We start from the raw sequence: 12,591 nt of genomic DNA, 5'->3' as shown, positions 1-12,591 counted from the left end.
CTGACTGCCCCCACACAGTGAAAACCTCAGGAAGGTCTGAGAACACCACCATGGTGAAGTTGAGTTACTAGTTTCAGGCAGATTAGAATACAAGGGTCTTGGGGTTTGATGATCATTGAGTACGTAACCTAGATGAAACAGAATGGGAGTTTTACATTTGGGAGTAATCACATTTTTAACCCATTGGGGTAGCTATTTTTACTACCGTAACAATAATGTAAATGGCAAGGCAAGTTTATTTGTGTAGCACATTTCATACAAAAATACATCAAGAGGAGAATAGTAAACAGATTAAAAAATAAAATAATAAAAAGACGTGGATGGAAGTGTTAGTAGTATAGTGTTTAATCATAGACAGAGTTCCCTCCTCTGACAGAACACTATTCATTTTCATATTTTCTCTACCTGATCCTTTTCAAACATGAGTAGGCAGGTGAGTGAATGAGCTCACTGGCCAATCAATCAAGCCAATCTGGCCAATCAATCATGCCAATCAATGGCATTATTGATCTATTGAATACCAGGGTAAAAAGATTATCATCCGATTTGATTATACTGGGTACAGAGCCTTCAGTGTGGCAGCCCCCACCTCTTGAACTCTCTACCCTGGACATATTCAAAGCTGCCCTTAAAACCCACCTATTCACCATTGCATTCAACCTGTAGTAGCTGTTTCTTTGTTTCTTGCTTTGTGTGTTGTAGCTCTGTTCTGTTTGTCCCTTGTAAAGCGATCTTGGGTTTGTGAAAGGCGCTATATAAATGTAAGTTATTATTATTATTATTATTATTACTGTAGTCCTGCAGTGTGTATTGTATTGAAACTGCTTGGCATCAAGGGAAACACCTTGTCACTGGTTACTTCCTGTACTAAACTCTGAATGGATTGCTATTGGAAGGATCTGACTACTATGACACATAAAGCAATAGTTACCTTTCAAATATCATTTCGACACCGTTTTTTTCAATGCCAATAATCATTGACACACTTGAAATTGGCCCAATGTTCAAAGAATCTCCTCTTCACCCATTAACTACAGAGGACTTCCTTTTCAGTTAAGTCATTCAAAGAGGAGGGAACTCTGTCTTGGGAGCCTTTAAAAGAGAGTGTGAAAAAACATCAATATCGTACTAGAAGTGATACTTTAAACAGCAGCTAGAGGTAAAGGTTTGGCAACCAGTTATCATAGATTGGACAGCATACATTTAGGGTAGATCTATTCCTTGGCACGTCTGCCATCAATCCCTGTCCCCTTGGTAACCTGCCCACGGGATTTTTGCACATAATTCTACTGAATCTCTGAAGCTTTTTTGCCAAGACCATGTTTGTGGAAGAACGGATTGTAACACTTTTTAAAAGGAACTGTCATCACACCTTGACTTACTGGAGTGTTTTCTTCAGTTTCGGACTCTGCATTGCGTTCCTAGGACCTACAATATTGGACTTGCGATGTCAAACCCAGTCGACTCTAAGTCAGATCACCTGGGTGTTCTTCGCCCAGCAGTTCTGCTTGCTCATTGGCAGCTCTATCGCCGGTATCTTCAAGAAAACGTGAGTAGCGTTCCACACAGTCTACTGGAGTAACCGCAGTGTTACTACCGTCTATAAAAGCGGCTTCATGTACCTTTAATTCAAGTAGGAGGCATTTATACATAGAAGTCCAGTGTCAGTGTTAAGTCTTGCATATACCCCCCCCCCCCCCTTAATTAGGCCCCATATACTTTCTTTTATTTATTCTTTGTTTCTTTTTATTATTACTACTCAATCTTTTCAGTTTGTAAAGTGTCTTTGAGTGACTAGAAAAGTGCTATATAAGTCTAATTTATTATTATTATTATTATTATTATTATTATTATTATTATAATATTCACATCCAACATCTCTGTTCAAAGAGAGGTCGTCCAGGCCTACGGTTTGGCACACGTGTGTTGACCTGGTACTGAGGCTCCGACTAAAGTGTTAGCTAACAATCTTGCTATTGTTTGAGCCTTTGGGACCAGAATAACTTCCTGTCTTCTTTCTCTCTTCCAAAGGCTGTTCTCTGCTCTGTCTGCGCTGTTCGTTTCTGCGCTAATCATCTCTATAATTTTCGCCATCATCCCCTTTTGCTATAATGTGTTAATGCTGGCCATCGCCATGGCTGTGTCCGGTATGGCCATGGGCATCATCGACACCATCGCCAACATCCAGCTGGTGACCATCTATCAGAAGGACTCGGCTGTCTTCCTCCAGGTGAGAGAGCTGGGGACATCACTGGTCACTGTCCCCCCCCCTGGCCCCTTTAACACTAGAACAGCCATTTGACCCCTGTGAGTAAAGAAACATGTTCTATCTTTGCACTCCATCAAATTTCAGGACCCTCCTTTCATTACTTTTCCTAGATATGTGCGTATCACCACCCAGTATCCTTACATTTTCAAAATCCCATCAGGATAAGCTAATATAAAATGTTTTTTCTAATTTACAAGGCGGCCAACTAATGTCTTGAGCATTGAAAAGATTTGACCCCCGAGGCCCCGAACTCTTTTAGTAGGTCAAAAAGGCACGGCTGTTCTAGTGTTAACCTAGCCTACGATACATCCAGCCAAGCCCACAGTACACCCAGTTCAGTTCAGCATTCTGAGAACACAACTCTATGTGAATGAATGCGTGATATTATAAATGTTTCATTTCTTGGTAGTATGTTCTAAAACATAACCCATTGTTACCACATGTAGTAGCTTTTTTGTTATGGATTGGAACGTTACAATTTCTTTAGCTGTGTACTTTTATTGAGTTAATACCAATGATCCAGTCTGAATTCCACGTGAATAGCTACAATGGAAATATGTTGGATTAAAACATTGTTGATGTGTTGAATACTTATTAACCACCCCACTGTGTGTACTGTAAATAGTATAGTAAATACCAGCTTCACAATTCGTGAGCTTAGAATTATAAGGTTCTATCTCCGTTTAGGGTAGTTCAGAGATATTGTGCGTCAAAGTTTTTACATTCCATTATGTTTTGTGAGATGGAACCTTTGTATTTTATTAATTACTAACTAAAAAATGTCAACATTTTAAAAATAACAATACACAGGCATTAATAAACACCTAATGGATCAGATTATGTAAAAACTAAATTTTGACCAAAAATTTAGATAGAACCTTATAATTCTAACCTCACGAATTGTTACTTTCTACCGTGGCAGGCGCTACACTTCTTCATCGGGTTCGGAGCGCTGGTGAGCCCTCTGATCGCGGACCCCTTCCTGTCGGAGACAGGGTGCACTGTGGGAAACGTGACGGAGAACGTGACGGAGATCATGCACCACCTGAGGAACACCCTGCGGAACAGCCCCATCCTGCAGCACAACCTGTCGCAGTACCACCTGCCCATGGAGGAGGAGGCGGAGTCTAGCGTCTCCTACGCCTTCTGGATCATGGCGTTCATCAACGTAAGACCGACTGTCTCACACTGTCTACAAAGTACACACTAGTCTACATAGTACACACTAGTCTACATAATACACACTAGTCTACATAGTACACACTAGTCTACATAATACACACTAGTCTACATAGTACACACTAGTCTACATAGTACACACTAGTCTACATAATACACACTAGTCTACATAATACACACTAGTCTACATAGTACACACTAGTCTACATAGTACACACTGGTCTACATAATACACACTAGTCTACTTAATACACACTAGTCTACATAATACACACTAGTCTACATAGTACACACTAGTCTACATAGTACACACTAGTCTACATAATACACACTAGTCTACATAATACACACTAGTCTACATAGTACACACTAGTCTACATAATACACACTAGTCTACATAATACACACTAGTCTACATAGTACACACTAGTCTACATAGTACACACTAGTCTACATAGTACACACTAGTTTACATAGTACACACTAGTCTACATAATACACACTAGTCTACATAGTACACACTAGTTTACATAGTACACACTAGTCTACATAGTACACACTAGTCTACATAATACACACTAGTCTACATAGTACACACTAGTCTACATAGTACACACTAGTCTACATAGTACACACTAGTCTACATAGTACACACTAGTCTACATAGTACACACTAGTCTACATAATACACACTAGTCTACATAGTACACACTAGTCTACATAGTACACACTAGTCTACATAGTACACACTAGTCTACATAATACACACTAGTCTACATAATACACACTAGTCTACATCGTACACACTAGTCTACATAGTACACACTAGTCTACATAATACACACTAGTCTACATAGTACACACTAGTCTACACAATACACACTAGTCTACATAGTACACACTAGTCTACATAATACACACTAGTCTACATAGTACACACTAGTCTACATAATACACACTAGTCTACATAGTACACACTAGTCTACATAGTACACACTTGATTGATTGATTGATTGAAAACTTTATTAGAAGGTTTGCAGAAGTAGGTACATGAAAGTACATATTACATACAAGGTCAATCTAAAAGGATAAAAACCCAAGAAAGCCACTGGCTTATTTCAATTGGGGTCCTTGAACACACTAGTATACATAGTACACACTAGTATACATAGTACACACTAGTCTACATAATACACACTAGTCTACATAGTACACACTAGTCTACATAATACACACTAGTCTACATAGTACACACTAGTCTACATAATACACACTAGTCTACATAGTACACACTAGTCTACATAGTACACACTAGTCTACATAGTACACACTAGTCTACATAATACACACTAGTCTACATAGTACACACTAGTCTACATAGTACACACTAGTCTACATAGTACACATAGTACACACTAGTCTACATAATACACACTAGTCTACATAGTACACACTAGTCTACATAGTACACATAGTACACACTAGTCTACATAGTACACACTAGTCTACATAATACACACTAGTCTACATAATACACACTAGTCTACATAGTACACACTAGTCTACATAATACACACTAGTCTACATAGTACACACTAGTCTACATAGTACACACTAGTCTACATAATACACACTAGTCTACATAATACACACTAGTCTACATAATACACACTAGTCTACATAGTACACACTAGTCTACATAGTACAGACTAGTCTACATAATACACACTAGTCTACATAGTACACACTAGTCTACATAGTACACACTAGTCTACATAGTACACACTAGTTTACATAGTACACACTAGTCTACATAATACACACTAGTCTACATAGTACACACTAGTCTACATAGTACACACTAGTCTACATAATACACACTAGTCTACATAGTACACACTAGTCTACATAGTACACACTAGTCTACATAATACACACTAGTCGACATAATACACACTAGTCTACATAGTACACACTAGTCTACATAGTACACACTAGTCTACATAATACACACTAGTCTACATAGTACACACTAGTCTACATAATACACACTAGTCTACATAGTACACACTAGTCTACATAGTACACACTAGTCTACACAATACACACTAGTCTACATAGTACACACTAGTCTACATAATACACACTAGTCTACATAGTACACACTAGTCTACATAATACACACTAGTCTACATAGTACACACTAGTCTACATAGTACACACTAGTCTACATAGTACACACTTGATTGATTGATTGATTGAAAACTTTATTAGAAGGTTTGCAGAAGTAGGTACATGAAAGTACATATTACATACAAGGTCAATCTAAAAGGATAAAAACCCAAGAAAGCCACTGGCTTATTTCAATTGGGGTCCTTGAACACACTAGTATACATAGTACACACTAGTATACATAGTACACACTAGTCTACATAATACACACTAGTCTACATAGTACACACTAGTCTACATAATACACACTAGTCTACATAGTACACACTAGTCTACATAATACACACTAGTCTACATAGTACACACTAGTCTACATAGTACACACTAGTCTACATAATACACACTAGTCTACATAATACACACTAGTCTACATAGTACACACTAGTCTACATAGTACACACTAGTCTACATAGTACACATAGTACACACTAGTCTACATAATACACACTAGTCTACATAGTACACACTAGTCTACATAGTACACATAGTACACACTAGTCTACATAGTACACACTAGTCTACATAATACACACTAGTCTACATAGTACACACTAGTCTACATAGTACACACTAGTCTACATAGTACACACTAGTCTACAAAGTACACACTAGTCTACATAGTACACACTAGTCTACATAGTACACACTAGTATACATAGTACACACTAGTCTATAGTACACACTAGTCTACATAGTACACACTAGTCTACATAATACACACTAGTCTACATAGTACATCACTAGTCTACATAGTACACACTAGTCTACATAGTACACATAGTACACACTAGTCTACATAATACACACTAGTCTACATAGTACACACTAGTCTACATAGTACACACTAGTCTACATAATACACACTAGTCTACATAGTACACACTAGTCTACATAGTACACACTAGTCTACATAGTACACATAGTACCCACTAGTCTACATAATACACACTAGTCTACATAGTACACACTAGTCTACATAGTACACACTAGTCTACATAGTACACATAGTACACACTAGTCTACATAATACACACTAGTCTACATAGTACACACTAGTCTACATAGTACACACTAGTCTACATAATACACACTAGTCTACATAGTACACACTAGTCTACATAGTACACACTAGTCTACATAGTACACACTAGTCTATAGTACACACTAGTCTACATAGTACACACTAGTCTACATAGTACACACTAGTCTACATAGTACACACTAGTCTACATAATACACACTAGTCTACATAGTACACACTAGTCTACATAATACACACTAGTCTATAGTACACACTAGTCTACATAGTACACACTAGTCTACATAATACACACTAGTCTACATAGTACACACTAGTCTACATAGTACACACTAGTCTATAGTACACACTAGTCTACATAGTACACACTAGTCTACATAGTACACACTAGTCTACATAGTACACACTAGTCTACATAGTACACACTAGTCTACATAGTACACACTAGTCTACATAGTACACACTAGTCTACATAGTACACACTAGTCTACATAGTACACATAGTACACACTAGTCTACATAATACACACTAGTCTACATAGTACACACTAGTCTACATAGTACACACTAGTCTACATAGTACACACTAGTCTACATAATACACACTAGTCTACATAGTACACACTAGTCTACATAGTACACACTAGTCTACATAGTACACACTAGTCTACATAGTACACATAGTACACACTAGTCTACATAGTACACACTAGTCTACATAATACACACTAGTCTACATAGTACACACTAGTCTACATAGTACACATAGTACACACTAGTCTACATAGTACACACTAGTCTACATAATACACACTAGTCTACATAGTACACACTAGTCTACATAGTACACACTAGTCTACAGAATGAATGAATGAATGAATGGTCTTTATTGTCATTGATATAGTACAGGTACCAAACAACGAAATTTAGGAGGGGGGGCTCCCCTGGTGCTAGGGAGAAAAAAAGAAGGGAAAAGAGCTGGTTTACATAAATAAAGGCTATGTACACTATCCACTATACTATACTATACAAATAAAACACTGTGCTGTACTCTATGCTATGCTATACCTATTCTAACATTTCCTATTCTCTGAACCTTATGTACCCTTATGTACCTTATAATACACACTAGTCTACATAATACACACTAGTCTACATAATACACACTAGTCTACATAGTACACACTAGTCTACATAATACACACTAGTCTACATAGTACACACTAGTCTACATAGTACACACTAGTCTACATAGTACACACTAGTCTACATAATACACACTAGTCTACATAATACACACTAGTCTACATAGTACACACTAGTCTACATAGTACACACTAGTCTACATAGTACACACTAGTCTACATAATACACACTAGTCTACATAGTACACATAATACACACTAGTCTACATAGTACACACTAGTTTACATAGTACACACTAGTCTACATAGTACACACTAGTCTACATAGTACACACTAGTCTTTCCTAATAATATTCCTAATAAACACTGTTTTCATCGGAAAGTTGACAGTCTGATATTGCTTTGATGAAAAACGGATGATGATGATGATGATGTTGTTGTTGTGGTGGTCCTCTGTCCCAGCTGCCCGTGCCCATCGCCGTCCTGTTCCTGATGTACCGGGAGGGTCTGGTCCCCTGCTTCCCCAGCGACACCCCCCGTCTGCTGGACAAAGACGAGCTGGCCATGGAGAGCCAGCAGGGGGGCGCTGAGGGGCCTGAGACGGAACCCAAAGACCACGAGGCGGCGGGAGGTAAGGAACAACCACAACCACCTTCGACCTTCGACCTCAGATCTGACCAGGGCCCTGTACTCCCTCTTCAAGGGCTGAACGAAACTAACCCTGAGATTCATCTGTGTGAAATCTAATTTTCACAAAAAATGTCCCATATTTATCAATATGTAATACACTGTATGACAAAGTTAGTATTTGTCACCATGGGTACAGTGACAAGAGTACAGTGCAGTCTTATTCTTATTGAGGTAAGCAGATCTCTCAGAGAGAATATTTCTCTCTGGGTTTTACAGGACATGGGGATATCTTCAGCTGCTGTCGGAACGGAAACCTGAGTGGGTTGCCTGTGTCCTTTTTTGGAGTTCATATCCTGGGTGGATTGGTCCTCTTCATGACCGATGGTATTGTGGTGAGTGATAGCCACATACTTCTTATATTTTTTTAAATACCACATTTTCATATAATTATGATGCAGTCTATTTCACAATCCGACTGGCTCGATCTGGGTGATCAGAGTCAGGCTGGAGGATGTTAAATCTCACCTGCTGTATACAAGGTCCCTAATGTCCATTGATCTATCTTTTTTTATATTTTATTTATCTATTTTAGCCTATTATTCAATTGTCACTGTGTTTTGTTGTTGTTGTTGTTGTTGTTTTGTGGTCTGAGCTGCTGTAACACCTGAATTTCCCCTCTGGGATCGAAAAAGTACTGATGTGTTATACAGTGAATATAATAGTTGACCTCTGTGGCCTGGGGTGGTCCAGTGGTCTAGCACCGCGGTGCACACATAATGCCCATGTCGGCATGGGTTTGAATCCGGCCCATGCTGACATGCCCTCTCTCCCTTCTTGTCCTTACTTTTCTGTCTTCCTCTGTCTTCATCTGTCCAATAAAATGAAAAATATGAGTGGGACTGACCCACTCAGAAAAAAATATTTTTTTTAAAAACAGTCGACCTCTGATGACCTGGTGACCTCTGATTGTCTGATTACCTCTGACCCTACTATGTGTCTATCTCCAGGGTGCGTATGCTGGCTTTGTGTACACGTACGCCGTGTCTCCGCCCATGTCACTGCCTAACAAGACAGCGGGATACTTGGCCAGTATCTTCTGGGCTGCCATCACCGCAGGACGTCTGATGTCTATCCCTCTCTCCGTCCGCTTCAAGCCTGTCCATCTGCTTATGGTCAACCTGGTAAGGCCCTGGTAGAAAATGAATGACATGTTTGTGTTGTGATGTGATCATCTCTTCACTATATTGGCTCCCCGCTGGTGGAACGAGCTTCCCACTGCTGTCAGGACTGCAGAGTCACTCCTTATCTTCCGTCGTAGACTGAAGACCTCCATCTCTTCAGGCTACATCTGAACTGTCACTCCTGAGACATCTACTACCCCCCCCCCCTGTATTGTTTCCCCCAAACAATTCTTCCTTCTTCTAGCATGATGGCTGCCAATGGCTCCAGGCCTGAGCATAGATTTTGTCCTGCTATGACTGGTGGATAGATGATTCACTTGTATGTCAAGTGTATGTGTCAAATGTAATCAAATGTATTTGTTGAAAGTCGCTTTGGATAAAGGTGTCTGCTAAATGCCCAAAATGTAAATGCAAATTATGATCACTTTGAGATATACTATATAGTCCTATCAATGTCCTATCAATTAATAATTATAATGATAAAGGCTAGTATTGACCTGAGTCTGAATAGTTCTCTGTGGCTCAGTTGGTAGTAACTACCTTACTGATATGCGAACAACGCTTAGGTTGTGAGTTCGATTCCTGCTGGGACCATATACACTTGGACCATTTACTGTATACTGAAAAATGTACTGTATGTATTCACTGCAATGTAAGTCGCATTAGATGAAAGCTTCAGCTACATGGCATATATATATATATATATATATATATATATACTGATATATATATATTTTGTATATAAGTCTTCCATCTTGTAAGCCTAACTCGTGAGCTTAGAATTATACGGTTCTATCTCCGTTTAGGGCAGTTCAGAGATATTGAGCGTCGAAGTTTTTACATTCCATTATGTTTTGTGAGATGGAACCTTTCTATTTTATTAATTACTAACAAAAAAATGTCAACATTTTAAAAATAACACCACATAGGCATTAATAAACACCTAATGGATCAGATTATGTAAAAAAAAAACTCAATTTTGACAAAAATGGAGATAGAACCTTATAATTCTAACGTCATGAACTGTGATTCTCTTGCCCTCCTCCCTGCAGGCTGGCGTCATCGTGACAGTGTTGCTGCTGCTCATCTTGTACACCAGCAGTGTGTTTCTCTTCGTGGGGACATGTTTGTGTGGCCTGTTCCTCAGCAGCATCTTCCCCTCTTTGCTGGCCTACACTGAGGACATCCTGGACTACCAAGGTAGGATGACAATCAGAAGCACAATAGCAATAACATAGTAATAACAGAAATATGGTATGAATATTCTTCCCGACTGCAGTTCGCCTCATTAAAGAGGCCCTGGACCGGCCCCGCGGTGGTGTAGCGGTCTAAGCACTGGCCACTAGTGCATGCTGCCCACCGGGGCCGGGGTTCGTATCCCGGCTCGCCAGACCCGGATATGGCCAGGGCACACACGGGGAACGGCATATTGGGCGGCCGCTCCCGAGGGGGGTATAGGAGTAGTTCCGGACAAGGATCCGTCGCGCAACAGCGCCCCCGTCTGGTGCTGGAATAACGGTGCTGGGCTCGAGGAGCCAGTCAGCTAGTCTGCCTGGCGGCCTCCTCTGGGACTGCCGGCCGCGGGGTCGTGCGGCGGATCCCTCGCAATAGGCAGGGGATAATTGGATGCTAGGTTGGGTTCAATTGGCTACCAAATTGGGTGAAAAAAGGGATAAAATCTGAAAAACAAATTTATAAAAAATAAAAAAAAAGAGGCCCTGGACCCCCCACTGACACTGACTGTTATCTTGACCCCCCCCCCTCATTGACACCAAACAGTCACATTGCACTGTTTCTTGTAAATTTCGATTATTATTATTTTTCACTTATATTTTTGTCTGTTGTGTCCCATCGCACTTTGTTTATTGTTATGCACGACCAGACCAAAGCAAATGCCTTGTAAGTGAAAACTTACTTGGCAATAAATCTGATTCTGGTATGGTATGGTATGGTATCTCTCTCTCTCTCTAGGATGTGCAACCTCAGTCCTGGTAACAAGTGCTGGGATGGGTGAAATGGTCATGCAAGTCCTAGTTGGGCAGGTAAGACTGTACTCTACCCTACGCCTGACTGATATTGCCCCCCCCCCATGGCTGCCTTTTTGTTTGTCGTGTTTCTTTTTGTTGTTTGTTGTCCTGCTTCTCTTTTTTTCCTTTTTTCTGAACAGTGTCCTTGGGTTTGAAAAAGGCGCTTTCAAATAAAATCTATTATTATTATTATTATTACTCAGAGTTACAGTGCTATATAACGTCAGACATGATAGGGAGAAAGACAGAGCAACAGATAGATAAAGAAATGTACATCCAGAGATATTACACAGCCTGCGGTCTAAAACGGCCCTCCGATCCCCAGATTATCCAGAGTGAAGGGAGCTACAGCTTCCTGTTGTGTGGTATGATCATCGGCTGCATCGGGTTCATCCTCTTCTTCGGACTGCTGTTCTTCCATCGCATGCACAGGAACTACCTTACTGGTATGCTAACAGAGTTGCTAACAGAGTTGCTAACAGACATGACATATCCTTTTTAAAAATATATATAATAAAACATAACTGGTCCGATAGCCAACCTTCATCTGTTCATACTGTATGTAAATAACACTTACATAGTAATCTCCCTACATACAGGAACCTCTAAAAAGTCAGCCATGGTGGAAGAACCAGAACCAGCAGCAACCAGTAAAACAGAGCCGAAGGAGAACCAGGAGAGCAGCTGAGAGGGTCTGCAGCCGGAGAGATTCACTGCCTACTAATCTCTCCCAAGAACTGGAGAGGACGGGAGAAAAAGTGTTGATAAAAGCAAGAAAATAAATTTATCCTGAGGTTCACAATAAGCAGAAGAGGGAATGACACTTACAAAGTTATTAAATCATGTCACCTTATTTTGTCCCTCCTCATCCAAATCGTCAATGTTTGAA

General features: G+C 39.8%; 1 protein-coding gene across 1 annotated transcript; it reads left to right on the top strand.

Annotated features, from left to right (window-relative positions):
• Positions 1-1,319: 1,319 nt before the first annotated feature.
• On the top strand, positions 1,320-12,390 carry LOC308159724 (major facilitator superfamily domain-containing protein 4B-like; the record flags this gene model as incomplete). Its single annotated transcript, XM_080533539.1, has 10 exons — positions 1,320-1,549; positions 2,032-2,230; positions 3,192-3,437; positions 8,327-8,495; positions 8,771-8,886; positions 9,502-9,675; positions 10,728-10,875; positions 11,647-11,717; positions 12,028-12,148; positions 12,302-12,390. The coding sequence occupies 10 exons, from the start codon at positions 1,320-1,322 to the stop codon at positions 12,388-12,390; spliced, it is 1,563 nt and encodes a 520-aa protein (XP_080389665.1).
• Positions 12,391-12,591: the final 201 nt, after the last annotated feature.

The sequence above is a fragment of the Nansenia antarctica genome, assembly GCF_963989245.1.
Source record: "Nansenia antarctica genome assembly, chromosome: 6".
NCBI classification, from domain to species: Eukaryota; Metazoa; Chordata; class Actinopteri; order Argentiniformes; family Microstomatidae; genus Nansenia; species Nansenia antarctica.
The sequence above is the reverse complement of the archived record's forward strand: the minus strand, read 5'-3'. Positions and strand labels throughout refer to the sequence as shown.